The sequence below is a fragment of the Drosophila navojoa genome, chromosome 2 (genome assembly GCF_054131105.1).
Source record: "Drosophila navojoa isolate 15081-1374.11 chromosome 2, UAZ_NAV_1.0, whole genome shotgun sequence".
Lineage (NCBI taxonomy): Eukaryota > Metazoa > Arthropoda > Insecta > Diptera > Drosophilidae > Drosophila > Drosophila navojoa.
The window spans coordinates 24,334,018-24,359,933 of record NC_142890.1 but is presented as its reverse complement, the minus strand read 5'-3'; the positions used below and the strand labels follow the sequence as shown (position 1 = coordinate 24,359,933).

The 25,916-nt window shown below is 41.7% G+C and overlaps 4 protein-coding genes across 10 annotated transcripts; 1 reads left to right on the top strand and 3 right to left on the bottom strand.

Annotated features, from left to right (window-relative positions):
* The first annotated feature begins 150 nt into the window (after window positions 1-150).
* LOC108659741 (uncharacterized) lies at window positions 151-7,356 on the top strand. 6 transcript variants are annotated; one of them, XM_030390948.2, is made up of 3 exons: window positions 151-292; window positions 840-1,060; window positions 6,026-7,356. In XM_030390948.2, the coding sequence occupies exon 3, from the start codon at window positions 6,041-6,043 to the stop codon at window positions 7,235-7,237; it is 1,197 nt and encodes a 398-aa protein (XP_030246808.1). In that variant the 5' UTR covers window positions 151-292; window positions 840-1,060; window positions 6,026-6,040; the 3' UTR covers window positions 7,238-7,356. The 6 variants fall into 6 exon arrangements, with proteins under 6 accessions (XP_030246808.1, XP_089114611.1, XP_089114616.1 ...); XM_089258485.1 differs by lacking the exons at window positions 151-292; window positions 840-1,060 and adding an exon at window positions 1,095-3,660; XM_089258490.1 differs by lacking the exons at window positions 151-292; window positions 840-1,060 and adding an exon at window positions 1,095-3,695.
* On the bottom strand, window positions 7,279-11,991 carry LOC108659736 (beta-mannosidase). The gene is made up of 9 exons (XM_018112789.3): window positions 11,624-11,991; window positions 11,234-11,386; window positions 10,656-11,169; window positions 10,476-10,572; window positions 10,108-10,396; window positions 8,964-9,443; window positions 8,473-8,894; window positions 8,026-8,406; window positions 7,279-7,622 (listed from the first exon to the last, which is right to left on the bottom strand). Exons 1-9 carry the CDS (start codon window positions 11,781-11,783, stop codon window positions 7,362-7,364), a joined length of 2,757 nt encoding a protein of 918 aa, XP_017968278.1. The 5' UTR covers window positions 11,784-11,991; the 3' UTR covers window positions 7,279-7,361.
* Window positions 11,992-12,572: 581 nt separating this feature from the next.
* Window positions 12,573-16,777, bottom strand: LOC108659630 (beta-mannosidase). Its single transcript, XM_018112642.3, has 10 exons — window positions 16,489-16,777; window positions 16,075-16,221; window positions 15,487-16,003; window positions 15,300-15,387; window positions 15,073-15,247; window positions 14,909-15,019; window positions 14,360-14,845; window positions 13,664-14,295; window positions 13,408-13,590; window positions 12,573-13,354 (listed from the first exon to the last, which is right to left on the bottom strand). Exons 1-10 carry the CDS (start codon window positions 16,604-16,606, stop codon window positions 13,082-13,084), a joined length of 2,730 nt encoding a protein of 909 aa, XP_017968131.1. The 5' UTR covers window positions 16,607-16,777; the 3' UTR covers window positions 12,573-13,081.
* A 525-nt stretch (window positions 16,778-17,302) lies between these two features.
* LOC108649019 (xaa-Pro aminopeptidase 2) lies at window positions 17,303-25,147 on the bottom strand. 2 transcript variants are annotated; one of them, XM_089262293.1, is made up of 8 exons: window positions 25,124-25,147; window positions 21,597-21,777; window positions 20,206-20,279; window positions 19,464-20,138; window positions 19,284-19,396; window positions 18,393-19,105; window positions 18,261-18,329; window positions 17,303-18,193 (listed from the first exon to the last, which is right to left on the bottom strand). In XM_089262293.1, the coding sequence occupies exons 2-8, from the start codon at window positions 21,661-21,663 to the stop codon at window positions 17,763-17,765; spliced, it is 2,142 nt and encodes a 713-aa protein (XP_089118419.1). In that variant the 5' UTR covers window positions 21,664-21,777; window positions 25,124-25,147; the 3' UTR covers window positions 17,303-17,762. The 2 variants fall into 2 exon arrangements, with proteins under 2 accessions (XP_089118419.1, XP_017953498.1); XM_018098009.3 differs by lacking the exon at window positions 25,124-25,147 and having other exon boundaries at window positions 21,597-21,783.
* Window positions 25,148-25,916: the final 769 nt, after the last annotated feature.

The window sequence follows — 25,916 nt, the reverse complement described above, 5'->3', positions numbered from 1 at the left end:
AAAACCTATTCAGTTAACCTGCACTGTAAATGCATAATAACATAAGAAGTTAGCCTAAAATATATAAAATAATAAAATAAATTAATTAAAGTAACTAATTAATGATATAATAACTGACGTTTATTTTCAAAGATTTACATTTGTATATTTTTAAAGCAGTTTTAATCACAAATATGCTTGTATGATTTAAATAATCAGAGATAAACCACAGTTGGTCAATCATCGGATCAACTGCACTGATGCCAAACAAACGTCGCTGACGAGTGGATCGCCAAAAAAGAAATGAAGTATTGTGAGTACAATTTGGATCTCTGCATTCGCTCTTTTTGCCACTGATGTTGCTTTTGTTGTTGTGGCGTTGTTGGCTGCTGCTGCAATTGCGCAATTGTTCGCAGATTTTGGCCGCATTGTTGTTGCTTTGGCTTTTATTTGGCATGCTTTGCTTGAGTTTCGTCTGCCCCTTCGATCCACATTTTGTCTGTGTATTGCTGTTTTTTTCTTTCTCGGCTCTGGTGTTTGCTTAGCTGTCTCATGCTCAAGCTTCAGCTCCAGCTCGGTCTGGGTCTCTGTCTGAGTCCCAATCTAAGTCTCTTTGGCCAGCTGTTGCTGCTGCCGACGTCGCTGTCGGCGTCGCTGAGTATACTTGTATGTGTGTTTGTGTTAGTGGTTGTTACCGTTGCCAACATCGCAGTTACCTTCGCTGCGACGGCTGCTGCTGCTGTTAAGTTGTTGTTGGCGTCGGCCTCCAAACACACATAGATCCCCCCATACATGTGTACATATATACATATGTGTGTATGTATGCATAATAATTTTTACTTTTTTCTGTCGTTTTCCAGCTCGATGCTTTTTTACTTGCAAGCAAAAGTTTTTCATTTGCGTTCAGTTGTATTTCGGTTCGCGTTGCGATCTGTCGCACATTTTGTCTGGCTCGCTCGCAGATACAATAAAAACACAAATTAAGAGCCGTTTGTTGTGATCGTCGTCAGCAAGGCGTCAAGGATCAGCACGTATTGGACTACTTACCAAACAGGATATTAAGCCGAGAGTGAAATATAACGTGAGTTTTTATTGCTGCGCTTTGATGAAGCATAAATAATATATTTCGAATTTAGCATATTTACGTTAGGTAATTTGTGTCTATAAAAAATTTCATTGGTATAAATTATTAGTTCTTGTGCTTCGATTCCAATTCTTTAGTATTTACACTTTCAAAACGTGATCTGTGAAGTATTTAGGGCCCGACATTGACTGATATGCCGTAGATATTATGACATTGATGCCTTTTGATTTAAAAGCGAATGCTTAAGAAATTTTATGGGTCTACAGCTTACCGCATTTGTGTGTGGGATTAAATGGGCTGAGGCAATAGCATCTGCATGTTCGTGGATAGTATTTTAGATGACAGGCTTTATCCATCAAACCTACGGACCTTCAACTTGGCATTCGATTGATGTGCCCGAAAGTTTAACAAAATTTCACTTTCAGTTGCGACACTTGGGCGCAAAAAGAAAAAAGACCTAGGCGCCAATACACACACATTTACACTTGTTCACTCTTGTCATAAGCCGGAAAGTGCTTGCCAATGCTGACTAACAAGCATGTGTAATTAAAGATGCTGGCAAAAAAAAGACAGAAAAAATAATAAAAAGTAAAATTAAAAACAAAAAAAGACCATAAGTAAAAAGCATTAATCTTAAGAGAAGACCAGCCAAGAGACCAGCAAGGGCTACAGCATCTTTAAACTTTATGATCTTTAAAATTTCACATTTCATAGTCTCACTAACAACAAAAAGTACAAATATGTTTAAGTGAAAAACAAAAAAATCATGTAAAGTTTCTCACTTTTGGGTGGGAAATGTTAATCATAAAAAGTAAAAGTGAAATTAATACGGCGCCGGCAAGCATCACAAGCAACAATAACAATAACAACAAATTACATTAACCGCATACGGCCACATTTGCATTTTGCACATGACAACAACTGCAGTAGCAGCAGCAGCAGCAGCAACAACAATAACAACAACGACACCAGACAAACATTACGACAATCGCTGATAACAATAAGCAACGAGCGTTCGATTGTTGACCCGACTACCAATGATATCGGACATCGTTAATCGGTAACGGCTCCGATTTAGATTCATTAAGTGCAGTGCGCAACGTGCGAATATTGAAATAAAAGCGAAGAAGCAGCAGTAGAAGAAGTCGCTCACGTGGGGGCGTATACGTAATTTGAATGCAGTCTTTGTTTGCCAGATCAATTGGTAATGCTCGCAGCGTTGCCAATCGTGGCTGGGAAGTTGCTCTTGCCTTTTGATTGACAAGCTGACAGGCTACAGCGACTGAGGGCCCTAGAAGAGCGGCTCTTGCCAGAAAAGTGAGAGTTTTAAGTACGTGTGTGAGAGCTGTTAGAAGCCGACACAACTCGCACTCGAACTCAAAGTCGAACTCGAGCTCAAAGTCAACACACAAGCTCAAGAGTCAATGAACAAGTCGGCGATTTGTGCCGCCGTTGCCAGCAATTGTGCTCAATTGAGCTTGTTGTTGCTATAAACGTAATACCCAATTAATGGCAAACGGCACGCCTTGAGTGAGAAAGCCCATCATTAAATGTGCGCCGTCTGTCGCATGCAAATGCTGAGCGCTTTAAGTAGCAGTTCGTAGTAGATAACCCCAGCGTATAATGGCCAACATCAATACAACAACAGCAACAGCAACAGCAACAACAAACAAATCCCAAATAGCCAAAGATGAAATTAAGACCTAAGCTCAAACTTAAATTGCACACACATAATAATAATTGCAGTTTGCATTTCAACATAGTTATGCACATAATAGCAAACCCGCAGGGCTATGACTCCGGCTCTGGCCATGCGCCGATAAAGTGTTTCAGTCGCATTTCCTGTCTCGCTTCACTTCAAAACTTGAAGTGATGTAATTTTCATTGAACAAAAGTGGCCGAAAAAAAAGAGAGAAAAAATATATAAAAAAATAAAAATAAAGAAACAAAAATGACGCTACAAAGACGCAACGGCAAAGCTTCAAAAGGCGAAACACCAGGTGATGGCTACGAAACAACGCGTCGATGTCGACGTCGACGTCGGCAGCGGCTGTGCCGTGACATTGAAGCCGACAGCGTTGGCATCGCTGCTGGCGTCGACGCAGCTGTTACCGGGCAGCGGCCTAAAAACGCTGGCCGACACTTAAGAAAAGGCTTATAGAAAAAGAGACCAAGCGCTCAATAGCAAGCGTTGACTTCTTTTTGACGTTTGGGTTTTTTGTTTCTGTTGGGTTTTTGATTTGTTGTTGTGCAAAAAGTAAAACTTGTTTTTGTTGTTACAGTGCGCGGTGATTGCGACGATTTCATAACAACAAAAACCACAGAAGCAGAGCCAGAGCCACAGCTAGCGGTAGCAGTTGTAGCCAGTTGAACTGGGAGCGCGGCGCACTCAGCCGCGTCGCCGCCAACTTTGAGTTGAAAGTGAAAGTCAGCAAGTCGCGAGCCGCGTGTGACGAGTGGCGAGTCGGCAGTCTGAGTTTGAGTTTTGGCCACGAGCACCCAGATTGACCGAGTCGTAGTCGTGCCGTGAACTTTGCCGTGCGCATTTATTGAAATTGCAATTCACAATTCGCTTAATTGTTTTTCTCATTTTGTCGGTAAATTTTCACTCATTAGTGGCTCGCTGGTAGCGGTACGCGGCGTATGCGTAATATCGCAACATCTCAGTTCATTCAGCCCAATTATGCGGCCAATCAATAGGCCAAGCTTAAATCGATCTGACGCAAATTGCGATAAATGGTACTGCAACTCGGCCATCAATCTTTGGCGCAGCACTTAAATAGTTAGTTACTTATCAGATTGATTGGCGTGGGTTACGCCCTCAAGGCGTGATTGCAATTCAACATTAATCAGACCGAAGCAGTCGTGGGTTTGTTAGAGTTTCGATACCAGAGTGAGCTACTGACAGCTGAAATGGGCTTCCCAACTTTTGACTCTCTTCTTTGACTTTACACAGAATTACGTCAAAGTTTAATGGCTTTTTGTGGCGTAACTAATGCAAAGCTAAAAACTTAATTAAAGAAGATTTATCTCAAGGGCGAATAACGTATGCAGATTATTATCTAACTTTTACTAGAATGTAAATATCAATTAAGTTTATTGGAGTGTAAACAAGATGAGCTCGTCCCATCCGCACAATTATTATATCGTTCAGCATATATAAGTACATGTATATTTTATAATTATGTTTTTAATATCTGCAATTCCAATATTTGTTGATCAAATTACCAAATATTTTTTGTGTACACTATAAAATATTTGGTTTTTTTAGCCTTCAAGTAGATAAGAATTAGTTAATTAAAGTAAGTAAACTTGTATGAACATGGTTTGTTTTATACAGTAATCCGATTTGATATGGATGTGTGATATAGTAGGAGATTATAAGAGCATATAACTCTTAATAAATAATAAATTATTTTTAAATGTGATACAATTATTAAAACCTGTCTAAAGTGTATTCAAAAGAGTGAACTTCCTCTTTTAGATAAGACTTGGCGAAAGCAAACTCGAACTTATGTTGAATACTGTATCAGTGAATAGTGCTCCAGGTGCAAAATATTATCAAATGCGTTGGCTTGTCGCTCATAGCCAAAGGCAAGGCATTGACTTTGATGGCATGACAGCTGCTCAGCTAGGGCTTAGCTGCTTAATGCAACTATGAGGGAGGCGTGGCCATTGCAATTTTACGCCCAAACTGTCATGAGTTGTCGCATTGGCACTGAGTGGAAAATAAAAATGTTGTTGCCGGCAATCGACAATCTACAACCGACAGCCGGCAATTTCCTCATGCCACAGCGGCAAACGAAAGTTAGGCATTGCATTTTTTAATTGCTGTTTCGCTTTCTGAGCCCAACTCACCAACACCAACATCAACGCACACACACACACACACACCCATACATAGACACGCAGATGCAATAAAAATAAAACAGTTTGCAGATGCATTCAGCTCGTTTGGCTGCTTGGCTGCTTGACTGGTTGTCAATAATTAAATAAAGAGCAGCGCAACCGTCAATAATGAGCCAAATTCAATGCAACGAGGTGTTGAAAAAATCATAGCAGTACGAGTCAAGCCAGGGCTAATTAACAGGCGTGAAAACAAACACAAAAAACATTCCAAGAGCCGCAATTTGTTACTCCAAAGTCGCAAATAAATTTTTGGATTATAAGAAACCAAAACAAGAAATTAGGCATTTTACTATGAATTTTTAATAATCTAGTCTCCGACTTTATTAAAACATGCTAATTAGAGTTATAATAATGATTAATATATCGGCTTTAGAATTTTTAATTCATTTCTTATTTATTTAAACTTCTACTATGCATTTTAATTTAGACTTACTTATTTTTCTGTCTCACACTAGTTAAAAAATTTATAAAATGAACGCCATCATCATCATCAAACATGTTTATTAGCTTATACGGTCTATTTCCTTGCTTATATTATTTTTAGGCAATAATTTCAAAATTTACACCAAATTCAATAAGAGAATTTTTCTCACGATTCAAAATACATGGCAGAAGCAACGCCCTTTTTAGGGTTTGTTGCGAAAGAAATAATCAGATGTAACAAGCTTTAACATAATTTATCTCTATCGAAGTTCATTAATTAACTGGAACCTTTAAAAAGGTAGAAAGCAGTTTTAAGCCTAGTGGCAGGCCTAATTTACGTAAGACAGCCAATCGACGTAGTAAGCTTGAACACTCATTTTATGGGAACGAAAAGCTTTGCTTTAGCCTGTAACACGCATTAAGATTAGGACTACTAAGCATATATAGATACGTACTTATGTATATATTTAGTTCATTGTTTCATATTGTCAGTGCAGAGTTAATTTGAAGCTGTTGGATGAACTCGCTAATCATGCCATTATGATAGGTTGCACTCGTATACCCAGCCATATATAATGCTCACCTAATTAACTCTCACTAATTTGATACAATTTTGCATCAATTTCACAGCGCACGCACCAAAAGATGGCGACAGTGACGACTGCAAGGGCAACAGCGGCAACGGGGCGTATGAGTGCTGTGGCATTAATTATTTGCGGCGCGCTGTTGATGGGCGTGGCTGATGGCAGCAATGGCAATGTTAGCGGCGGCAGCAGCAGCGCCACCGGACGACCTTCCCTGTTGCGCACCGAACTGCGCTTTGGACGCAACCTGGATCCATCCAAGGTGCGCGTGGTGAACGTGAAGTCGAGCCAGGGCGAGGATGTGGAGATTCTGGTGGGCAAGAACAGCCGCAAAGCGCGCGCTGAGGAGGCAGCCGGTTCATTTTTCGTGCGCAGCTCGGATGTCAAGCGGCCAGCGGTTCAAACCAGAAATGCCAATGCCAATGCCAATGCCAATGGAAGTGGCCGCCAGCTAGTCTTCGAGCATACGCCGACACTGCTGAAGCAGAGCGAGCTGGCGCAGCAGCAGCAGGACTATCGCCAACGCAAGGCCGAGGCCGAGCAGCGACAGGCGAAATTTATACAGCTACAGCTGGCCAAGGCGCAGAGCAAGGCCTTGGAGCAGCGGGCGCTGGAGAGCGGCAGCAGCTCGCGAAGCGGCCGTCAGCTGGGCGGTAATGCCGCCTGGCAGCCAGTGTATTTCCAGGCACAGCCAACGGCATACAACAGGAACTTATCGTTCTCCGTGGAGCGCCAATGGCAGCCGTTCAGCTATGCTGCCCCAGTGGAGGCACAGCCTCGCGTGCTGCGTCAAGTGCAAGATACGCCAATCAGCTTTCCCAGCGACATGCAATATGCTGCCTCCGAGCCGCTGGAGTACTACAGCCGAGATGAACGCGCTTATCCCAGCCACAGGTCACGGCCACCACAGAACCTGATTACCAAGCACAACTACAACGCCTTGCCACAGAAATCGAAGTTCGTCACCTATATGCCGCACTCTGTGGTGGTCACGGCCAGCGCCGGCGTGGCTGCACCCTCGGCCACGCCCTCACGCCGCCCCGTTCAGGCCAGTCCGCATCGCAATCCCATTGGCCAGAGCACGCACAACGTCGTCGATGGGCCCGCAGTCACACTCATCGAAGGAGTCCGCGTCCCAGACACTCCCGAGGACAAGGTGAAGACCTGGCGCAATGCGCGCGTGCTCAACAACCAGCTGGTGCCATATCCCGAGGGCTACACGCCGCCGCGCGTCCAAATGCCCAGCTTTGACAGATAGGCGCGATCGGCTGGTGCCTCCACACAGCTGCACTTGGAATATTTCTACTATATTTATTGATTTGTTTATTTGTTAAGTTATTTATAAATGTTACATTAAACTTGAAAAGTATATGCCCCCACAGCTAATGCATAAACTGATTGACGGTCCAGATATTAAAGTTCGACTTGCGCCAGATGCGTATGCAGGTGTTGGTCTCAATGATCACGTGCACCACATGAACGGGTGTGGTCTGCATATAGCCATTCTCAGACAGCCTGTACCGATAGGGCAGCTGCAGCTCCAGGTAAACGAATACCGCGGGATACTTCACGGTGATGGAGAGGCTGATGCTGTTCCTCTTGCCGTTGGGGGTATCCACGCATATTTTCGACGCGAACTCGAACTAAAAAAAGAATCGTATGAAGTTAAGAGTCTCTAATTGAGGTGACCCGATGAGGGCTTAAGATTATATAAGAGAAGACCAAATAAATGCAAATGTCAGGAGAAGACAGAAATATATTGTGAATTCAACTATCAAAAATGTTCTAGACAATCGAAAACTTTCAAATAGGAATTGTTGTCGATTTTTGATCTGTGCATGCTATATAAAGTTCCGAAAATTAATGTTTACTCTCTATCCTTTTTAGGTGCAAAGATCAACGACCTCATACATATAGACTGGTGGACGTTGTCCGAATCAAAATTAATTTCCTTAACATCATATTAGCAATCAAATAATCATATACATTACTAATTAAAGTATATGGTTAAGTAAAGTACTCACTGTCGTAGAAAATGGGACTTACCTCTAGCTCCGGATCTTTAATTCCCACAGCACTGGCAATGTTCGTAGGAAAGAAGTAGGTGCGTGAGAGTTGAGTTTCGCCACGTCTCAGCTGGAACTCCAGATAGGCGTTGTGCTCATTGAAATCTCCCTGCAACAGATCTTTTATTGGTATGATCTTGTCATACTGTACTCCATTGGCCCGCAGAGTGACCGCCCAGGAGGTAGAGTTGCGCGGCATGAGCTGCGACCATAGATGAATGTGGGCCACAACGTTCAAATTATTGGTGTCGATAGTTGGCTCGTCACAGATCAAGGAGATGTTTAGGGACTTTGTTGGCTTATCATAGAGAGCCACAATGGCAACAGGAGCAAGAAAATCGCGAGCCCAATAGTGCAACAGCTGTGTTCGTGTTAAGCAAATAGCATTATCAACCAGGAATCAGCAATGCAGCTAGCAGTGGCTCACCTTCCAGTTACCAAAGAAATCTATGCCAGACCACGAAGGAGCTACCCAGACATCATTTAGCTGCCAGTAGAGGGCACCCATGGTATTGTGCTCCGTATCGCGCAAGGTGCGATACAGCTCCGTCTCCACCTTGGTGGCCATGGCATGCGATATTTGACTGAAGTAGATGAGCGCCTCGTTGTAGTCCTTGTCCTCGGGCAGGGGCAGCGGCAAATGCTGATGCAGTTGAGTGGTTATGGGGACCATTGCAAGCGGATGGTGCTGTCGATGGCCCATGACTTGTGCCAGATCGTTGTCACTTCCTTTGGTCCGCTCCCAAGCATAAGATCCAGGTAGCGACTGAATTCCATACTCACTTGCGAAACGTGGACGCGGGTAAATATTTGGATCCCAGGCATCCTTAAAGTAGTCGTAGAAGTGTACTGCAGGCAATAGGAAAAAGCAAACAGTTCGATAAGCTTATCAGGCCTTTTATGGTCTTCTAATAATACCATCGCCATTGTGGTTATCCTGTGGATTCTCCGATATGTAGTTGTCCCTCTCGCTTGCCTTGCCATTAGACGGCGAGGATACTAACGGCTCGGGGCGGCCGTTGTGTGAGACGATCTTCAGCTCGTGTATAACGGTGCCCAGGTACAGCTCGCGGTATTCGGCCTTGAAGCGATCGATATCGTGGAACGTGTTATACCAGTTCTGCACGAGAGCCGCCTCATTCTCATTGTTGCCAGCAAAAATGGCAATGCTTGCATGATGGGACAGACGCTTGGCATTCTGGCGCACCTCTTCGCTCACCGAGGCCAGAAATTCGGGCGTCGTTGGGTACATGGCACAGGCGAACATCATGTCCTGCCAAATGAGTATGCCCAGACTATCGGCCATATCGTAGAAATAGTCCGATTCATAAACACCGCCACCCCATACACGTATCATATTCATATGCGCATCCTTGGCCGATTCCAGGAGGTAAGCAACTGCACAGATGTAAAAGATAATAAAATACTGAATATATTCCAAATATTTTGCATACATATTGTATATCAAATACATATTATACATATATAATAAATAATAAGAGACGGTTATAAATGTTTTTCAAATCGATGCTTTGTAAGAGACGATATATTAAATTTATATAAATCCTTCTGTCGGCTGCAGTTTTTCATCTCAATTGAGAATTAGTTAAAATAAGATGCTTTCATAATATCTTAACCCTTATAAGCTGTCAACATTATATTTAGAATCTTGCATCAACAATAATAATAATTCATAATGAATAATCTCTTTAAGTCCAATGCGGAGCAGACAGTAAGTTCCAAGAATAATTAGATTTATTTTGCTTAGCTTGGAATAAGTTGCTACTGAATAAGCCATTTAGGTCATGGTTATCTGCTAGTCGTGCTTTTAATTTTCATGAAAATTGTAAACAAATATTGTTAAATAAGCAATGCATTTCAGAAGCTATCAGTAAGTTCAGTTAATGAAAATTAATTAATGATGGGGTAAAACCAATCTTACATATTACTTTTGAATGGGATATTCCAAGTTGCATTTCATTTTGATTAGTTTGCATTTTCAATTGAAATTGAACAAATATAGATTTCGTCTTAAACATATTTAATTTTGATTCACACTCACTCCTTTCTGGGCTTTGTTGCTCTGGCAATATATGGGATGGTATATAGTTGCTGCCCTTCATGAACATCTCCAGTCCGTTGACGCGAAACAGAAATGTGTTGCCTCGACCATCCGGCGCTGGCCGCTCAATTAGCTCCAATGTACGAAAGCCAACGCGCAGCGACTTCTGGGACTTGGTCTTGGCACGCACTTCCGGTCCAGATGGATCCAGCCAGGCGTTCAGTGTGAAGTGCAGCGGATAGAGCTTCTGATCGCCATAGCCATTGGGCCACCAGGCAACGACCTCCTCCTGCACAAACAACAAATGCACTTGACACAGATGCCAATGAGTTCAATTGCCGGCCGAGCAATTAGCGGACGGTACTCACAATTGGCACAGCCTGATCAAAGACAATTACGGGTGCCAAGTAGCTGATCGGCTTGGAGGTGTATGTGTCGATGACCACTGTCTGGTTCAGTAGCTCGCTGGAAACGTTCAACCGTTTCGCATTTAGCAGATTGGCAGCTTGATAAAGTGATCGACGGGGGAAATTTCAAGGTCTACTTACACGGCATAGAAGACTAGCTGAGCATAAAAATTCTCTTTGCCTTTGGTGTCCATAAAGCAGCTAATATGCATGTTCCAGTGCGTTTCGTTGCGGCTGATGTCCACGTCGACGTCGCGTAGCAGCGCCACCTCGTACATCTCCAGCTGCACGCTCTTCCACAGGCCCATTGAAGGCACCGCCGGTCCCCAGTCCCATGCAAAGCTCGCCTGCATCTTGCGCAGCATATTCATATGGCATTCACCATGATAACGCTCTGGCGGACAGGCTGGAGGAACACTGCGATTTGCGGCGTCCAGGGCTCGCGCCTTGGCTAGGGCTGCCCACACGGGTGATATGATCTCCACCTCCAGCACATTGTCCCTCTCCAGAAGTTTAGTCACGTCGTATGAGTAGCGCACAAACATATTGTCTGTGCGTCCCAAGAGCTGACGATTCAGCCGAATCTCGGCTACCGTGTCCACGCCATGGAAAGTCAGATTTAAGCAGCGCACGCGCTTATAGTGATCCACATCAACTGCATGGGGTTTGGGTTTAAATGATCATATTGTAGCTGCACTGGATGTCAATGCTGCACTCACACTTGAACTTGTTTGTATATGTCCAATTGTCGTAGGCCATCCAACGGAGATCCACATCGTTGTACGCATCCAGCACATTGGGCACGGCTAGCGTGCGGTGGAAGGCACTGTATATGCCAGAGGGCAGTGTCTGATTATCAGGTAGAGTGAAAGCTGAAACATATAATGACACACTATAAACAATACTCAAGGAATGGCTTCCATCTATTTGATAAACTAATAATGCAAGTGACCAAATTAAACGCGCACCGAAAGCTTATCGATAAGCAACATTCACACAATGCTGATTGTATGGCAATTCATGAATTGTGTATTTGTTTTCATTGTTGTTTGTTAATTAGATTAATCGAATTGCCAGTGACAGCTGCCTAATATTAAGCTAATACTTACACCCATTCTGATTAGATATACTCCAATTAGTGCCCAGCACGATTACTTCGACAGCGTCGCCTTTGACCCGCGTACCCATCAACAGGTGGAGCAGCAATCCGAGTCTCAGCAATTTACCGTAATCGGTGTCGCCAGCCTCCCCAAGTAGCCAGCTCCTCATTTTTTTGGCACAACGGCTGGCACAGACTTATTTGCAATTTTTTATAAACTTCTTTAAGATGCTGCTTCGTTGCTAAAAAAGCAATAATTCAAATTACTTACATATGTATAAATATACGTTTGCCTTAAGAATTTGATATTCGTACCGCTGCTTCGCCAAGTGCAAATATTTATACGTCTGGCACCGGGAAGGGCTGCCAAGAGACTGCTTGATAAGTGCCGGTCGGTCGCTATTTGACGATCGCCGATCGTCGGATTCTAGAGAGCGTAGAAATGCTGACAGCGAGACACAGAGAAAGAGATGGCCAGAGAGAAAGAATATGGGTGCTGACAGCACTAGCTAACACACGAATGCATTCATTTGCTTAGTTTTCATTTGGTTACCACATATACATATGTATATATTTGATAATTATTATTATTATTTTATTAATATTTTGCTTGTCTTCAACACAAAAACCGTAATGGGTTGTAATAAACACAGGGTATTTCAAAGTTAGGAATAAAGCTCGATTTACATAATATAACAAAAAATTGTTTATTAGAAAAAAGCTTAAGTAAATATTAATTTCTGCTCGTCAATTCTAGATTTGATTACAGTACTCCAATAGAATATATTTACTTGTTGGAAAAGCTCACGTGAATGAGCACTACATATTGAAGAGTGCTCTACTCACGCGACAGCTCGACAAGAAGATACCCTAAGCCGTGAGCAAAAACAAAAATAGATATACTTTAGTGGTATTCAATTTAACAGGCATGAACATGGATCTGATGAAGTTTATTGATCTAATTACATTTTCAGACATAATAATAATTACATTAAATAATAATTATAATTTTGAAGTGCCCTCGACTGAGAGATACCCATTATCTTGATCTGTTGTGCTCCGAAATTTAAGCGAATATGTATAATTGTACAAAGGTGTTTTGCACGCATTTTGAAGTAGCTCTTATCATCATCGTTGAATAGATTAGAGAAGAGTAGAGAAACCGTATGAAAAACGTATATAAACAAAGTATGGGATTGTTATTATTCTCAGTACGCAGGCTTTTAGGATTTATTTTATATTCCAGGAATATTGCGTTTGTCTGCAGAGCAAAACACTATTTCACACACATTTCAGATTGAGAATCGAAGCTATCTATAGTCAGGGGCGTGCGCACAAAAATTGAGAAATTTTGTATGTTAAATTTAGACATTGCATTTTTAATCAGATTCTTGAGCAAGTTTTAAATTCTTTATATAAAATCAACTTTTAGACGCTGTTTATATATATCTATTTGGTCATATACCACTCAAATCATATATTGATTCATGGTCTTAACAGCGATCTGCTCTGAACTGAGTCTTATGCAAGACGAATCATTTTTGAAATCCAAGTAGATATTTTGCACCGGCACCGTTTGTGTGAACCCATTCATTGAAAAAGTGTGCGGTTGATATGCAAGTTCCGGATCAATTAGCTCCAGATAGACGAACAGGGCTGGGTACTTAACGGTAATACGTAAGCTGAAGCTGTTTGCATAGTTAAGGTTTGGGTTGCTGCAGTCGACACCGACAACTTCGAGCTGTTTAAACAAAAAGTTTTAAAAGAGCCTGAGATTTTGGAGTAAATGCTTACCGTAAGTTCCGGATCTCTTAGACCAACAATGTCCTTAATCGGCACCGGGTAGAAATAGTTTTTAGCCACAACTCGATTATCCTCATCTCTTAATAGAATTTCCAAGAAAATTTCCTGTTTGGAGTGGTGTTCGTAAAGTACCGACTCCAGAGGTATGACAAGCTGATCTATCGAACTAGAGCGCTACAAAAATAAGACAATATTAATATTGTCCTAATAGTAGTATGTAATATGTAGGGTTCTTTGTAAGACTTACTAAACCAATTGCGCGAGCGATGGCCTTTTTGGAGAATATGTCTTTCCATAGAAATGTATTAATGAAAATGTTATAGAGCTTCACGTCTGGACTTTCCATATATTCCTCGCGAGTTACAGTTATGTTCAACTGATCCCGGGCATCATTATATAGTACAATGATATTGGTGGATGCCAAGAATTCCTTGGCCCAGTAGTAGACGATCTTGTAGTTGCCAAAGAAATCGATGCAGGACCAAGTGGGCGCTACCCAAACATCATTCAGTTGCCACATCAGAGCACCCATTGTCTCATAGTTGCGGCGCCTGCTTCGAAAGACATCCATTGCCAACTTGGTAGTAATTGCCTGTGACACCTGACTGAAGTAGATGAACTCGTCAATGTTGTCCTCCCAGTTCTGAAGTGTGAAGGGAAGCTGGTAGGCTATTTGCCGTAGTAGTGGTATAAAGCCTTTGGGGTCATGCTGACGCTGACGTATTAAAGCCGCTAGGCTCGCATCACTCGTATCCTCGCCAAGCAGACGTTGCCAGGCCGAGCGCATGGGCAGGCTAGCGTAGCCGAATTCAGAGACGAATCGAGCCGGTGGATAAATATTCTGTGCAAGCGCGTCTCTGTCATCTTCATAGATGTGAACTGCAGGCATAAAATAGTATGAAATTAGTATAATTGGAATTGCTAAATAAATAATAATGATTACCATCGCCATAGTTTGGACTCTGCGGATCCTTGGCTAGCTCCTTGCCGGGTTCGATTACGCCTAGCGAAGGCGTGGAAATCATGGGACCTGGTCGCGGACTGAAATCGTTCCTCGAGATTATGTCCAGCTCAGCGCACAGATTACCCATGAAGAGCAGCTTGTATTCGTCCTCCAGGCGCTTCGCTTCGGTTCCAAAATCTGTGCGATTCTTCACCAAATATAATTCGATCTCGTTGTTGGTCACAATCAGGGCCAAGCTGGCATGATAGCCGATTCGTTGGGCATTTTGCACTGCCTCCTTCCGCATGGAAGCCATGCGCTTACCATCGATGGGATAGGTTGCCTTTGTAAAGGTCATGTCCTGCCATACCAATAGCCCGTAGCTATCAGCCAGGCTGTAGAAGTAATCCGACTCATAGAGGCCACCGCCCCAGACTCGAATCATATTCATGTTGGCATCAAAGGCCGATTTCAAAAGATGTTTCACTGTCAATAAACGGAGTTATTATGATCGAATCCCATTGATTTACACGGGAGTCAATCACTCACCTTTTTCCGTATCGGCAGATAGCTCCGGCAATGTGTGCGCAGGCACATAATTCACGCCCTTCATGAAGATGGGATGGCCGTTAACACGGAAATAAAATGTTCTACCCCTCTCTGAAATAACACGCACGTATTTAGTCACTATTTTGGATTAAAAACTATCCTACCATCTTTATCCTCCACTAGCTCGATGGTGCGAAAGCCAATATGCAGCAGCTTTTGTGAATCAGTTCGTGAGTTTAACCTGGGAACGCTCTGGTTGCGATAGCTCTTCAAGTCGAACATTACGGGATAGAGCTGCTGTTTCCCATAGCCATTTGGCCACCAGAGCTTGACTCTGTCCTAAGCATTGTTAGTGATCAATTAAAGCGGCTCATAGAGAAATTTTACGTACTTTTGGTATGTGAATCTGAAACTCCAGTGTAGGTGAAGCATAGGTGAGATGTTTCTCTCCCACGATAAATGGCTCATCCAATAGTTCGCTAGAGACGTGAGAGAAGAATATATGATATATTGTCTAACTGTTGTAGGGAAGGTATAATAGAAATCTTCCAGCTCTAGTTTTCTAGGTTCCCACTTACCTGGCATACACGACAAGTTGCACATAGAAATTCTCGGCATCGGGCGTCTTCAGGAAAGCACGACAGTCCATTGTCCAGTGGGTGTCATTGCGCTTGATCGCCACGTCGACATCCCGCAATATTGCAACGGTATAGTACTCGATGGTAACGGGCTTCCAGATGCCGGATGACAGTGCCGCAGGATTCCATTCGCCACCAAAACTCATTTGCATCTTGCGCAACATGTTGCGATGGCATTCGACATCGCCGCGGGATTGCGGACAACTGGGTGGAGCACTATGGCCCTTCTGCTCAAGTTCCTTCGCCCGTGCATTTGCCTCTTGCAAGGGGGAGAGCAGCTCGATCTCTAGCTGATTATGTTTCGGGATGAAGTGCAGCAGATGACCCACAGAGTAGGAGTACCGGACGAACATGTTGTCCGTTTCGCCCAAAAGTACGCCATTTAACCTGATTTTGGCCACCGTATCAATGCCATGGAACGTCAAATTGACTAAGCTGTCCTGGCCCGATTCATCAGCTATAAATATGTGTATGGAAAGAGGATTAGCAATACCATAAAAAACAGGGAATCTGCAAGGCTGCTCAAACCTAAATCAAACGTAGTGCTGTAGATCCAAGTCTTGTTCGCGATCCAGCGGAGCTCTACATCGTTGCCCGGCCCCAGTAAATCTCCATATTCTTCCTTAAGAGCTGTATAAACGCCTGAAGGTAATTTTGCCACCTTAAATTGCTTCGCTGAAAATATAAAACAAATACAAATACGAATTCCCAAATCACTGAAGTTGCAGTTAAAGAAATTTACAACCAATTAATTGCCCCAAGCTTTGACAGCAACAAATCGAAGTCGACGTCAGATACTTTTATCTTATCGCACAAATACAGCGCTGGGGAGGCCGGGAATAATGCGAAATTCAATACAGAGCACTGAATCAAATCAACAGCTAACGCATATAGGCCAGAAATAGCTCCGATCAAGCTAAAACTGTTGCTCCAAATACTTACTGGAATTGGCTTCCCTCAAAGTCCACCCCTTGGACAACTCATCGACCTGCACCTTCCTCGCGTCCAGTTGCGGCAGTGCGAGCACAATAAAGCATAAAAAGTTTATTATTTTCAGCATGATTTCTTTGTTTTCAATCAGCGTCGCATTTGGTTTATTGACATCTTTTTGTATGCGCTTTGTTATTGTTTGAAATCTTATCACTGATGTAGACGTTTCTTCAATTTATTTTCCGCACTTTTCAGAGCACAATGTATCGATTCGGCGTCACGTTAATAACTGAATCATTGGCAAACTCTACAAACATTTCGACCCATTTATGGCCGGGCTTATCAGCCTGATTGGCTGTGGTGAGATTGGCTCAGCGCTGCGTGGATAATCTAAACACAGCGTCAAATTTAGGCATGCGGCGAAATTCAGGTGACCTGAAAACATTTCTTAGTAGAAGGGAGACTGACTTTCTTTTATCACTTAAAAATCAAAACAGATTTATATGAAAATAAACCAAATATTGATTTAAAAGAAAATATAATTTAAATATCTATTTTAGCAATAATTTATGTGAACAGAATAAGAGTATGTGAAAGATTGGAACTACGAATTAGGTTCATCTTACTATGCTTGTCTTCAGACTAAGCCCAATATATGAATATTCCAATTCATTAAAGTGATATTAATAACAATTATAAATATTTTGATTAGCGTATGGTTGATTCAGTTCATTGCATATAGATGCGTATAGATCTAAAAGATTTTCATATTGAATAAATATATATTTTTCATTTTCCCACATAGTTTAAAAACATATTTCTCATCAATTTTTAATAAATTTTACGTTTAATCACATTTAGAAAAATATACAGCGTTATTTCTTAACTAGGGTATAAATTGTTTTACATTCATTATTATTATTTATAATATAGAGAAGTTCAACAGATATTTTCAGTGAATTATTTTAGTTAAGTATTTCCGATATTTAAGAATTGCATTAAATTAATGCTCTTGCTTAAGCATGTTAAGTTCATAGCAGCTGGCTGCTTAGTGCGCATGGAATTTGAGGATCAAGCCAAAGAACTTAACTAGATACTAACAGTTAATATTGGTGTTTCCTTATGGTTAGTCCCGGATTCTCTCTTTTGTTTGCATTGCTAACTAAAACTATATAATTACACCCGATCACTTACACAAGCATACACAATACACCCACACACACCACACACAGCACACACACATACACACACACGCACGCAGTCACACACATTTGTCTAGATCGCATCTATAGCCGCCACTTTGAGTGAATGAATGCTACCAGAATCATCATCACCATCGTCAGCGCCAGCAACGGAAGCTGCGCATGGTGGTGGCTGTGACAGCCGCCGCCCATCGCCGCCAGGTACTCATCCTCGGTCAGGTACTCCCGCACGTGTCGCGTCTTGTTCATCATCCAGTAGAAGGCCTTCATGTTGCCAAGTCTTTTCAGCTCGGCGCCAATATATTTACGTATTTTGGCATTGTATCGATTGAGCATGCGCTTCTCATCCGAGCTCAGCATGGTGCCATCGATGAGCTTCGGCTCGTAGGGCACCAGGGTGACCGATTGGAATGCTAAAAAGTGTTCGGCGCTGGTCGTCGTTTTACCGGTGTCCAACACCTCCAGCACGTTCTTGATGCGCACGCCATAATCGTCGCGTTTATAATAGCCAGACTCTAAATCAAAGAAATGATTAATAGTTTAGAACGATATCCCATTGAAGGGTATACCTCGGCGACTTACCACTGGAGAAAAAGTATCCCTGCTTGAAATGGAAACTGTTATTCTGTCCGTAGGCCACTGAGATAGGAGCTACAAGCCAAATACATTGATTAGTCAATTTAGGGACTCAAATTTGATTCATATCACACTTACGCTCCTCGACAGAGCCGTAGGCGCCAATGCCATGCCCTGTTGCCTGAGGATAGTCGGTCATCTCGTGCCACACCTTGGCGCGCACAACGCTGTCCAGGCCGGATGGCTTCACCGAAGCGGGAAAGATTAGATCCGATATGTGCAGAATGCCCGCTAGCACGGCTGTGTACGCCCTTTTCATATCGCGCGTCGGCTCACCGAATATAAAGGTGCGCGACATATCCGTTGTGCCCTCCAAGTACTGCACGCCGGATTCGATGACCAACAGACTCTGATCGGAGACTTCAATGTCCGTCAGATTGTTGGAGATATAGTAGGGCAGGGCTGAGTGCTCGCCGTAGGCGATCACTGTGCGCAGCGACAGGCCCTTGGCATGGGTCTGCGAGAGCAACCAGAGCTCTACCTCGTACTTGATCTTCTCCTCGGTCCATTGCTCCGTATCGAATCGGGCCTCTAAGTTGCTCATTGCCTCACAAATAGCAGCGGCATCTCGTATGTGTGCCAAGCGCATGCCCTCCTGCTCCTCCGTGTTCTTCTGTGCACGCATGAAAATAATTGGCGAAATGTGCTCCACAACAACGTTGTCAGGCACGGCCGAATAAATGGCTTCCGAGGCACCCGGCTCCTGGACACAAGGCGCGGGCACAAGGACGCGCCTCCAGATTTGTACATAGGTTCGTATATCGCTCCATATGTGCTTGTACTCCTTAATCCTGCACAGAAACGTTAATTGTATTAGTGAAAACATAATAATAAATTATATAAATAATATCTACAGTATATAAATGTCACTTAATAAATATATTTAATTTATAATTACTCTGCTTTACATACCAAAATGCCTTTATTTATTCATTGATTCTAAGTGAATCCATTTATTTCGTAGCTCACCTGACACACAAGTCGTTGTAGCAATCGGTGCGCAGGTGCAAATCAATGCCAAGACTGATCTTGCCGTGATCCACATAGAAGAAAATGTCCTTCTGGCTGACAATGGCAAATGACTAAAAGGAAACAAACGTTAAGTGCGTCTCTGAAAAGAATTTCAGATGTCTAATGGGGCATACATACCTTCACCACAGGTGTATAGGGAATGTCTGTGCCTCGGATGTTAAATAGATATGCGATCTCCGTTAGCGAGGTAATAATCATGGCGTCGCAGTTCAGATGGGCCAGTCGGCGACGCAGCTCGGTCACTTTATCCTCCCACTTTTCGCCAGCAAAGTCACGTGCCTGCACTTGGATCACATGATGCTTAGGTGTCTCTGGACGCTCAGAGCCCCAAATCATGTCCACCAGATTGCTATTGATCTTGATCAGCTTCAAGAATTTCTCGGCCAGCTCACGTTCCCAGGTCAGCCATAGATGATGCGGCACCAGCTGTGGATCGGCGCCAATGCGTTTGTTCATGCGCACCTGGCTGCCCAGCCAGCTGGCAATGCTGACATTGCCGTCGGCCAGAAAAATCTGCCAATCACAGTCCAACTCTCCGTCCGCCTGCTGCACAAAGCGCTTTTCCAGCCAAATGGCGGCGCCACCTTGAGTTACGGCCGCAACGGCCCGATTGCCCGTAAAGCCGCTGAGATAGTGCAGACGCTGATCGCGTACAGCCACCTCCTGATTCAGATGCTCGTCTGTGGAGGGCAATATATAGCCATAGATCTCCGGCCCCTCAAGTGTGGCGCGAATCAGCATTTGCTCCCGCATCGCCAGCAAACGGCTGCGATACATGTTGGTGGGCTGCATCTGCAAATAGAGGGTGCAGCTCGTTAGCATTGACGGATCGATAATCCAGCGGTTAGTTCATACGCACCGGCCTGCCCTTGCGATGCTCGCAGATCTCTCGTCTATAGCCGACAGGTGCCTCTGCCGCAGCGACGCTCAGAACTATCAAAAGAAAAGGCCATAAAAAACAGTGTTAAATACGTGAAAGGAATGTTGATAAATAACGTTAAAATTATTGCCGTTTGATTTGAAATATGTTTGCCCATCGCCCAATGGCACCACTAGACGAACTATAAATGCCTAAGAATAGCAACAAGTGCGTCACAATATTATTTTCTGTGATCCAAGCAAATTTCCCACGCTCGCTAAAAATTCGCTTGGCCGCGTTGGCGTATGCTTATTTTTGGCCAAGATTGAGATGTCGAGGCAAGCGTAATGGCTTTAATATACCGTTAAATATACATACATATATGCAAATTAATTGCAATTTCAATTTTGCTCTCAACACTGATTATTTGTGCCTCGCCCGAGTTGAGTCACCCACTGGCCACGCTGCGTATGCGTAATATGAAGTGCTCTCACCGTGCGGACCTCAACAATTGCCCAGCGCGACTTCCGCCGTGACAAGTGACCGACAGCCATTCCATTGCCAAAATATTGTCCCACCGCTGACGTGCGATTTGTCAAAGCAACCGAAGTGAGTTCTCTATGGTTTCTGCTCAGTCCAGAGCATACTTGGACATTTATGTAGAGCATGAATAATGGATTGATTTATGGTCCCTCCCACAGACAGGCCGGACCCCAATTTCTATTATTAAACTTTGGCTAAAGAGAGGCATAAAGGCTAGGTCATAACGTTTGCAATAGGCCAAAGTTAGCAGTAAATGATTGTAGTTAACTAAATCAAACGGTTCTATATATAATATAGTATGATATAATTTATAATAAATAATATTTTAAAAAAATGTAAATATTTGTAAACGAAATTATTTTATAACCTTTAAAATATGAAAATAAATAAATATTTTCGATATTATTTCAGCTTAGATACACCAAAGAAAGTGTATTTGTGTCTCGTGATATTTTCATTTTCTTAGATTTCTTGGTTAAAGTGAAAATATATGAATTTAATTTTCCTGTTAATAGGCACATATTCATATGTACCGAATTAGTTTTTGCTATTGAAGAGAATTATGTGGAATATTTGAATATTCATACACATATTTTTGCATTGCTATGTTCATGTTTGGTTTTGATTCGTTTTGGATGTTTAAATTTAGATATTATGCCTCAATTGATGAAGCATGTGTAGTTCTAGGCTCATGAAATGTTCTGTTTGAATGGCGAAGGTCGTTGCTAATATTAAGAAATTCAAGTTTAAATAGCCTTAGCCATAGCCATGTGCAAAATGGAATTTGCTCTTTCAACAACCAAATACATAAAATAATGTAAAAACCAAAAAATAGTACAAGTACTTACCCAGCAAGATGCTCAGTGCCAGGCGGCAGATCCGAATCCAAATCCAATTCCATTTGGCTGTCGTCATAGTTGTTTGTGTTTGCACTTAAGATTCCCCAGAGCGTAACACTAGTGCTCCGAGTGTCGGGAATTGTTTGTTTTTTGGCCAGCAAAAATTAATAGTGCTCTTCTTCTTGTTCCTCTTCTTCTGCTTTTTTGGTGTAAACAAATCAAATGGTTGCAATTAATGAGCATGAGCTATGGTTTAAGGAAATGGAATGCAGTGGAAGCTTGGCATCTTTAATGGCCATTTGTCAGGGCACTGCACTTTTCCGGTTAATGACCGGAAAGTGTACAAGTGTGAGTGTGTGTGTGCTTTCTTTTCACTTTCATTTAATTACTTGTCTTTTTTTCCAGTTTGTTCTACTTATTGCAGTGGGCGTGCCGCACAACAATGTCTCTTATTCCTAGCCATCTGGGTGTTGGCTCTGGCGCTTTCTACTAATTGATATGCGACTCGTTTCACATTGCAACTTCTAGCTATTCCCTCAACGGCTCAGCGGCTATAACTCATTCATTCAGCTGCTACGTGTGTATATATATATGCAAAAATAACTATGATATCAGACTATTTTTGTATTTATAACTTCCGTTCTTTTGCGATCGGTGTGTATGTGTGTGTGTGTGAATGCGTCGCATTTTTCATTTTTGGAAAACCGAAAATTTGGCAACCAGTTTTGTTTCCTTTTGGTTTTTTGCTTTGTTTAGTTCTAATTTTGGTAGTTTTTACGAAACTTTTAATTGTTTTCTCTTAATTGATCAAGCGTAAAGGCAGGCATAAAAAAGAACTTGCTACTCATGCTGGAAATGAGCCAAGCTCTATGTTTACATATGCAAAACAATCCCAGACTGTGTGCGTATATACATACACACATACAGACATATATTGTATATATTTCGAGCCAATCGCTCACTTGGAACTGAAATAGGCGTGCGCCAAGTTCCATGTGCCATAGAAGGCAGCTCAAAGGGAAGCGCAACGCTCGTCATCTGTCGCTCCGATCTGCCCGCCAATCAGAAATGGCAAGCAAGTTGATTGATCGTGATTGATGGCGATTAATGACTGTTTATGCCTATCAAATTCAATTCAAAAGCTGCGTGATATGCATTTCACAATTTCAAACGAATCGACAGTTAAATTATTTTCTATTTATTTATTTGTTTGCAATAATTTGACAATTTGATAAGGTTGTATCAATCAGATAGATGTAGGCGTGTTTTGCATTTCAAATGATCTTGAATCGAGTGCCTGGGCGTTGTTATATAATATTGATATTGTTGCTTCTATTGCGGTTGCCCTTGTTTCATTGTTACACAATTGGCACGCCTCACAGCAAATGCCGCCCACAGCCAACAGCAACAGCAACAGCAATTCCAGCAATTGCATTGAAGGCAAAATGCCATAGAGAAAACTGCTATTAATTATAAATAAAACAAATGCAAACAACTTGTGGGCGCACACTTCATAACTACTTAAATGTGAAAGCGCCAACTTTTGTTTTTGTCACAACGCCCCCGCTTGGCAATTATGTGCTTGACTTTGGCAGCCCAGCCAAGATGGGAAACAAGAGCTATCATATTAAATATGTGTATGTATATAATTGTGTAACTCTTACATGTGCATATATCCTTGACTGCATGCTAAACAGTTGCCAGCTTAACAATAATATAAACAATTGCTATGATAAATGCGCTCATATTACACTTTGACTGCCAACTGCCAACTGCCAACTGGGAACTGGGAACTGGGAACTGGGGACTAGCTGACTGCCTGCCCTTAGAAGTTCATTGCGGTTAAAAGAAATATACACTACAAATAAAACATAACAAGCAAAACGCAAACAAGAACAAATATTACAGCTGCCATTGCTAAGCCGAAGACAGAATACGCTTTCTTATAGGAATTGGTATATTCCTGTATATTCCTGTAGGATATACTACTCTATTGTAGTTGATTCGTAATATTATGCTTGTATGTATTGTATATAAGAAGTATTTGTGGTAACTTTACACATGAACAAAGACGAATATCAGAATATGGCTATAACAACTCGGAAGTTTTTCGATATAAATATATGTATATATGTATGTATATTCTCTTTCTGTAAAATGATGCATTGCAATGTAAAGTTACCACAAATACTTTATTGAGAGCCGTGTAGGTTAATTCTGGTTCTACTATAAATATAAGGAGTAAACTATTTGTGGTAACTTTACATTGCAATGCATCAATGCCCTGATATAGGCTAATACATAATAGGGTATTTCAGCTTGTCAGTTTGCTTATTAACTATATATAAGTGTATATCATATTGCTCCACTATCCTAAGAACAGCAGCACACCTGCACTACAAATAGACCAGCATAGAAAACAAGGCAGGCAATTTATGGGCGCGCTCTGTTTGTGTAATACAGGGGCATTATATTAAAGAAGCTGCATGTACTGTTTATTTTATGCTTTGTTTGTTTTTTAGCTGTTGATCCAATGCATTTCGTTTCAATTTCAATTTCAATTTCATTGCAATGCCACGACCGCGACCGCAACTAACAACCAAGAGCACACTCACTTTTTTAGCTGTTGATCCAATGCATTTCGTTTCAATTTCAATTTCAATTTCATTGCAATGCCACGACCGCGACCGCAACTAACAACCAAGAGCACACTCACACTCACAGGTGACTCACGCGCACAAAGCCAAGGAAACATTGTGCCAAAAACAATATAATGTATATATAGGATATATATGCACAACATAAACATACGAGTATATTTACTTAATTTATCTTACAAATTCTTTTCTTTTGATTCTGCATATATATTGAAAATGCAAATATGCTTCTACACAATAGGGAAAGGCAGTGATTTTGTGCGGAACCAAGGCCATGGACTATAGAATTTTAGAACCTATCAACAACATTAAATTGTGACAAACATTTTAGAAAGATTTCATTTATCAGTATTAAAGATCATACATATACTAGCATGAGCTGTTCCAAAAGTTCAAAGAAATATTTAATAATTTAATGGATGTTTAGAACCATATATTGTTAAATAAATTATCTGCCAGTGTTTCAACTGATTCTTGAAAATGTATTAAGATTTTTTAATGCATTAATAATACTTAAATGACTAAATATAAGCATTGTCAATTAGATTAGGATATCACTTTTATTAACAGTTTATATTTATGCTTGATTAAATATTTCAAAAAACAAATTTTATTTCCCTTAAGCACGTTTATATATATAAATATATGTATTTCTCATCTCATATGAATGCATTCATTGTTTCTTTCCAAAATATTTATGTGTCAGCTTTTCTTTTTTAAATATTTTAATTTTTTCACTTCATAGAAATATTCAGAATCAACTACCCGTTTATTAGATCTTAAATTTCCATTTAAATGCCGTCACAACCACAAAATCCTTGTGTAACAGACAAATTTTATGCAAGACTGACAAATGGCGTATAAAAAATTAATAATTACACGCTATGCACTTTGTATTGCTGAATTATAATGTGGAATAGTACGTATACGCCGCGTATGTCAACGTTGCACAGCTGTTTAAAATAGCAACCGCATTTTAGAATATTTGTGGTATTCTACCTTTTGTAGTTTTTACTGAATATGTTCGCACGACTCGCTTGCAGATTGAGCCGACAGAGAGGGAGAAAGAGTGAGAGAGAACAAGCGAAAAGCCAAAGGCGAACCGCACGCGTGCAGAGCAACAAGCAAACTGAACAACATGTTTCATGTTTGCTATTTTCTGTGCTTTCAAATGTGAAAGATGAAAAAACGCTCATACAAGCGAACGCACACACTACTTACACATACAGTAGCACATACTCACACATACGCACACACCCATGCTCATGCATTCATGCATACCACTATTTAATTCGTTTCAAATAGAATTTATTTTGAACACACGCAACAGTGGGAGAGAGAATACAAACAACAACAACAACAACAACAAGTCGAGCGAGAGGCGCGTGAGCGAGAGCTTTGGCTAACGGCAGACGCGCATTAGACGAGCAAATGACAATGCCGTTGGCGTCGATGCCGCCGGGATATGGGTTAAAAAGCAAATTGTGAAAAAAACACGCGTCTCTTCTTGGCTGCAGCACAGTGGTTGCATTTCCTTCATGCGCTGCCTTCGCTTTTGTTTGTGTAACATAATCTTGACTATTATTATTGTATGTGCTTATAACTTTTTGATGTGGTTTACATTTCGCCTCTGACAGACAAACCGGATTCGCGTATCGTGTGTCTGTTGGGC

What these genes read in the sequence shown, in the direction of transcription:
- LOC108659736 (XM_018112789.3), bottom strand. Translation starts at nt 11,783, where the DNA reads ATGAGGAGCTGGCTACTTGGGGAGGCTGGCGACACCGATTACGGTAAA. An exon ending in TATATCTAATCAGAATGGGT is followed by an intron (nt 11,387 to 11,623) that starts GTAAGTATTAGC and finishes TATATGTTTCAG; the next exon opens with CTTTCACTCTACCTGATAAT. An exon ending in TTGATCAGGCTGTGCCAATT is followed by an intron (nt 10,397 to 10,475) that starts GTGAGTACCGTC and finishes TTGTTTGTGCAG; the next exon opens with GAGGAGGTCGTTGCCTGGTG.
- LOC108659630 (XM_018112642.3), bottom strand. Translation starts at nt 16,606, where the DNA reads ATGCTGAAAATAATAAACTTTTTATGCTTTATTGTGCTCGCACTGCCG. An exon ending in TTTGAGGGAAGCCAATTCCA is followed by an intron (nt 16,222 to 16,488) that starts GTAAGTATTTGG and finishes TTATATTTTCAG; the next exon opens with CGAAGCAATTTAAGGTGGCA. An exon ending in GCTAGTGGAGGATAAAGATG is followed by an intron (nt 15,020 to 15,072) that starts GTAGGATAGTTT and finishes GTGTTATTTCAG; the next exon opens with AGAGGGGTAGAACATTTTAT.
- LOC108649019 (XM_089262293.1), bottom strand. Translation starts at nt 21,663, where the DNA reads ATGACGACAGCCAAATGGAATTGGATTTGGATTCGGATCTGCCGCCTG. An exon ending in CTACGGCTCTGTCGAGGAGC is followed by an intron (nt 18,330 to 18,392) that starts GTAAGTGTGATA and finishes TTTGGCTTGTAG; the next exon opens with CTCCTATCTCAGTGGCCTAC. An exon ending in GGGATACTTTTTCTCCAGTG is followed by an intron (nt 18,194 to 18,260) that starts GTAAGTCGCCGA and finishes TCTTTGATTTAG; the next exon opens with AGTCTGGCTATTATAAACGC.